Source organism: Priapulus caudatus, unplaced genomic scaffold (genome assembly GCF_000485595.1).
Source record: "Priapulus caudatus unplaced genomic scaffold, Priapulus_caudatus-5.0.1 Scaffold2681, whole genome shotgun sequence".
Taxonomy (NCBI): Eukaryota; Metazoa; Priapulida; class Priapulimorpha; order Priapulimorphida; family Priapulidae; genus Priapulus; species Priapulus caudatus.
Window position 1 is genome coordinate 5,036 of NW_014579742.1, and position 5,828 is coordinate 10,863.

Genomic DNA, 5,828 nt, shown 5'->3' on the forward strand with positions numbered 1-5,828 from the left:
TCTCTCTCTCTCTCTCTCTCTCTCTCTCTCTCTCTCTCTTTCTGCTCTCACTCTCTATCTCCCCTCTATGTCTGCTCGTGCAGGGAGATCCCTTCTGACACGGACCTTGCGAGCATGCCTAAGATCGCACGCGAACAGATGACTCTCACTAACTTCCTGGGCAGCGGTGCGTTTGGCGAGGTCTTCGAGGGAACGGCGCGCAACCTCGGACCGGCGGCTCCTGACGTCATGAAGGTCGCCATCAAGGTAAGGCGTTCACTTGTTTTTCGTCGACGGACGCCGATTGTTAGACGTTCGCTGTTTTTCGTCGACGGACGCCGATTGTGATGTGTTCGCTTGTTTTTTCGTCGACGGACGCCGATTGTGAGACTTTTTCTTCTTTTTCCGTCGACGACGCCGCTTTGTGATGTGATGTCGCTTGTTTTTTTGTCGGCTGATGGTTGCTGTTAATGGCAGACGTTCACTTTGTTCCACATTGATGATATTGACAGTCGAGTAAGCTGGGTTTTTTGAGTAAATTTTGTCTGACTTGGCGATGTTCTGATGTTTCATTTTCGTACGCACTCGCGGATAATGTGCCCCCAGAAATTTTTGCCGGCGCGATTAATTTTTACATGTTTGATGTTTACTCACAGACTCGTGATTTTTTTTTAAAGTCTGTGATTTTTCTTACCACATGCTTTCTGTCATGTTTTATGTTCGAACAGTTTTGAAGTAACCATTCGTATTAGCTTGTTTTTATTTTTTCAACGAACACCTCATTCTCCTAACAATTAATGTACAGACTGGCCGACAGCAGTAATCCCGTTGATTAAATGTTTAAATTTCGAGCCTTTCCGGAAGAGGATCTCAGAAGCAACGAGAAAGGCGAATTACCTGAATGAAGGCTCTTTCATGAAGGTATACGGCATTCCATATCATCAATCAATATTGATCATATCATCCAATCAATCAATATATCAATCAACCTCATCAATCATGAATCGAATCATCATATCATCAATCAACATCATCATTCAATCATCATCAACTATCAGCACCATACAATATATCAAATAATGAGATGCAATCAATAGTTATCAATAATATCAAACGCATTCATATATCCGGCGTTTTCCACGCTTTCTTGTAGCTATTCCATTCATGCACCGGTGTGTGCATGCAGGGGCACTCATGTACTAACAGCACGCACGGCAAGGTACACACGGCCACACACGGCGCCGCACGCATGGGCAGGACAGACACGGCACGTGATCATGCATGTTTGGCATGCTCACACCAAGCACATTCTGTCATGTACTTGTGTGTGTGGTGTGTGTTGGTGTGTGTGTTGTGTGTGGGCGTGCGTGCGTGCGTGTGCATTCGTGCGTGCGCGCGCGTGTAGTGTGCTGTGTGTGGTGTGATATACACGTACATTGTATCAAGTCTTTTAAAAACGCAGTTGTGTTTTTGGTAAGTCAATCATTACTGTATAATTCACGTATATACAGAATACGTACATTCCTCCCAGTAAGAAGTAGGCGGGCGGGCCGGGCCGGCCGGCGCGCCCGCGGCCAGTTAAGGAAAATAAACAAAATTTATCAGTAAGGAAATTCAGTAAGGGACATTACCAGTAAGCCGAATTCCAGTAGGCGAATTTACGCAATAAGGAGAAATCACCAGAAAACGTTTGAAAGCTTTCCAGGCGTTGTAGTTTTCGTTAAACCTGAGTGATGTGCCACGTGTATCTTCACATACTTAAGGCAAGCGAGCACATACTTCGTCTGCTGCGCGTCTGATTCGACAGGATCATAACGTCATCTTCTGGACTGATGAGGAGAACCGCTGTCATACGGCGCGTGGAGAGACGCCACACAGGTAGCGTGCGTGATGCTGAGGGGAGGAGGGGCAAAAGTCATATAGTTAGTCTATAGTATACTGAACTTAAGTATACCTCATATAGTAGCTCATATAGTATACTAACTTAAGTATAGTCATATAAGTATACTAACTTAAGTATAGTCATTAGGTAGATCATATACGTGTTCCTAACTAAGTATCATCGTCGCATATCGTAGAGTCCATATCAGTGTACTAATCTTAAGTGTAGTTCATATAAGTAGTCATAATAGTGGTACTGAAACTTAAGTATAGTCTATAGTAGTCATATAGTGTCTTGAACGTTAAGTATATTCATATAGTAGTCATATAGTGTAGCTGAAACTTAAGGTATAGTCATATAGTAGTGACATATAGTTACGAACTTAAGGTTAGTCATATAAGCTGTCATATAGTGTACTAACTTACAGTATAGTCCATATAGTAGTCATTAGGTATACTAACTTAAGTATATCATTATAGTAGTCCATAATAATGTAACTAACTTAATATACGGTCATATATAGTCATATAGTGTAGCTAAGCTTAAGTATGTCATATAGTATTCATATATAGTAATCTAACTTAAGTATAGTCAATAGTAGTGCATAGTAGTGCTAACTTAAGTGTAGTCAGTATAGTAACTGAACTTAGTATAGTCATGATAGTAGTCATATAGTGTACTAAACTTAATATAGTCATCGATATTAGTCATAATAGTTGTACTAAACTTAAGTAGGTCATATAGTAGTCCATATAGTGTATTAACTTAAAGTATAGTCATATAGTAGTCATATAGTGTAGTAACTAAGTATCACGTCATATAGTATAATATACGTAGTTTAACGTTAAGCTATGAGTCATGATAGTAATGCATATAGTGTCACTAAACTGTAAATGATATTATATAGTAGTCATCATAGTGTACTAACTTAAGCTATAGTCATATAGTAGTCATATAGTTACTAGCTTGAAGTATAGTCTATTAGATAGTGGCATATGAGTATATCTAACTTAAGTATCAGTCATATTGACGGTCGTTTATAGGTGTACTAGCTTTAAGTATAGTCATATAGTAGCATATAGTGTACGTAACCTTAAGTATATTCCATATTAGTAGATAGCTCATAGGGCATATATAGTCATGATAGTAGTCATGATAGGTATACAGTAACTTAAGTAGTAGTCAGTCTAGTAATGTCATAGTATAGTTGTCATATTAGCTAGGCGACGTTAGATAATGCTGGTAATTCGATCATGTGCGTAATTTATAGGTATTTCTACATTTTATTATGTCATTATATTATTTTCATTAATATTATAATTCTTAGGTTCACAAGTCTAAGATGTGTATAAAGGATCTCGTTCACATATGTGTCGACGTCGCCAAGGGTTGCAAGTATCTCGAAGAGATGCACTTCGTTCACAGGTATTCAGATTCTTTATTTAGCACATAACTTAGTTAACAATACAGCGGGTGTATGATAGTTATATAACATGAGAGTATGAATAAAAAGAATAGTTCAAACTTACTAACAAATGAGTGCTGTGAGGGTCAAAGTAGCACTAGGCTTTTGAGTCGACCCCACATAAAGGCATGCGAAATGTATCGATCATGCACTCAAGCGATTGATAAAAGTGAATAGAACTACCGTTAATGGTCGATCATTGAGAAAATTAGTGACAGTTTTTGTGTGACGGCCACATTTATAGAGCTACTAATGTTTTGATGGTGATCGTTGTGCATTGGCAGTGAGGAAGCATTAAAGCCAATACAACCCCATCTATGTGTAATTTTCCGTAAAATCATCTAATCAATATTTTGCAATAAAATAACAAAAATAAAAATAATAATATTTTGCGTGTAATAATCGTACTTTGTTTTGAGAAAAGTGAGCAATTTTCGTTACCTTGTTAGCGCCATCTATTGACTAGTATTGTAAGTTTGTAACACAATCCACTTTCAGAGATCTCGCTGCGAGAAACTGTCTCGTCTCTACCAAGGACCCGGCCACCCGCGTCGTCAAGATAGGCGACTTTGGCCTCGCCAGAGACATCTACAGGTGGGAAAAACAATTAACTGTAACGAGTTGGTAATTAAGCGCACTCGAATCTGGAGATCTCCGTAGATTACTATATAGTGACAAAACGAGCGAGATTCTTTCTCGAAGTATTTCTGATTGACTTGTGAAAGGTTGGGTATTAAGGAGAATTACAGAGTTAAAGAACCCTTATGTAAAAAAACATTCAGTGCACGTAGTTGTTCTCTGCCCAAGTAGGTTAGCTTTTCTCACTTTAATAGTAAAAATTATCCCATTATCATAATTATTCCATAATCTCTATATAGATATAGATACTAATATAGATATAAATGTAAATGGAGATACAGATACCGATACCGATACAGATACAGATACCGATACCGATACAGATACCGATACAGATACAGATACCGATACAGATACCGATACCGATACAGATACCGATACAGATACAGATACCGATACCGATACCGATACAGATACAGATACCAATACCAATACAGATACCAATACAGATACAGATACCGATACCAATACAGTCTCAGTCACAAATGTTGACATAGGTATGGATATGGATACAGATAGAGCTCTGTCCCTGAATGCGTACACAGGGCCGTAGCTGGCAGGAGGACAGGGGCACAGCTGCCCCCCGCCAAGAAAAGAACCCAGTAAAGAATAATGGGACCTTAAGATTAGAAAATACTCGCTTGACCGTTTGGGGAGTTTTAAGTATGTAACCTACCTGAAATGGCTGGAAATGGCATTTCAGAGCTTCTATATTTCACAATTTCCTGGGGGGGGGCATGCCCCCAGACCCCCCTAGAAGCAAGCGCCTCCGGCGCTCGTTCATCTTGCCCCCCCCCCAATACAGTAATTTTTGGCTACGGCCCTGGTACATATAGATATGCAGGGGTAGAAATTAACTTGTGAACAAGAGAGTCCAACGGACTCCCTGCCCTCAAAAAGAGAGAGTCCGCAACAAAATGAGGTAGCCCGCAATCTGAAGTTCAAAACTAAAGATATTAACAATAGCGTGTGCTTATTTTGAAGATTCATGCGGTTGCACGTCTGTCAAATTTTCTTTGGATATTTGCTGCAAAATACGGTAATTCCGCGAGGCCGTTCTCTGGAACAAACTTGTTAGTATGGCAGAATGTTCAGGGAGTCACACGGACTCCTGCAGATGTTAATTTAGGGAGTCCGGCAGTAAATCAGGGAGCATTTGACTCCGGACTCCCGTTAATTTCGCACCCTGATACAGGGGCGGACTGGCCCCTCGGGCAAATCGGGCAATGCCCGAGGGCCCAAAGGGCCAAGGGGCGCCATGAACCTAGAAAAAAAAAATTATTGAGAATTTTCAATTTTTCAGTTTTTCTTCATCGGTCGGTCTGAAAAATATTGTGCCCAAAATCCGAGAACTTTTTCAAATCCATAGGGGGTGAGGGTTCCACCAAGATTTCCACCTTTCTGATATTGCAGGCCTTTTGAGTTTCACAAAGTCCGGACCCCCGACTGCGGTCAGTGGACCGGGGCCCAATCACAGGTATTGCTCGAGGGCCCACAAGGTGCCAGTCCGCCCCTGCCCTGATATGTGTTCGTGATATACGTTGCGATAACCGTGCGCACGCGGTGGGTTGCGGTGCATCTTGCAGGAACGACTACTACCGTAAGGAAGGCGAGGGCTTGCTACCCGTTCGCTGGATGTCGCCGGAGTCTCTCGTCGACGGCGTCTTCACCAACCAATCGGACATGTGGTGAGTGAGTGACAGGTGCTGGCCCCGCCTCCCGCAGACATGTCGTGAGTGAGTGACAGGTGCTGGCCCTGCCTCCCACAGACATGTGGTGAGTGAGTGACAGGTGCAGGAGCTGGCCCCCACAGACACGTGGTGAGTGAGTGACATGCGATGGCCCCGCCTCCACAGACATGTG

At 41.7% G+C, this 5,828-nt stretch overlaps 1 protein-coding gene across 1 annotated transcript in view; it reads left to right on the forward strand.

Annotated features, from left to right (window-relative positions):
* The window catches only part of LOC106818945 (proto-oncogene tyrosine-protein kinase ROS-like), a gene marked incomplete at its 5' end in the record, with an annotated part of 12,012 nt that overhangs the window by 4,661 nt on the left and 1,523 nt on the right, over window positions 1–5,828 (forward strand). The window contains 3 exons of the mRNA XM_014823612.1: window positions 3,189–3,286; window positions 3,825–3,920; window positions 5,552–5,653. Coding sequence (XP_014679098.1) covers window positions 3,189–3,286; window positions 3,825–3,920; window positions 5,552–5,653 — 296 coding nt within the window. The remainder of the gene's footprint in view (window positions 1–3,188; window positions 3,287–3,824; window positions 3,921–5,551; window positions 5,654–5,828) is intronic.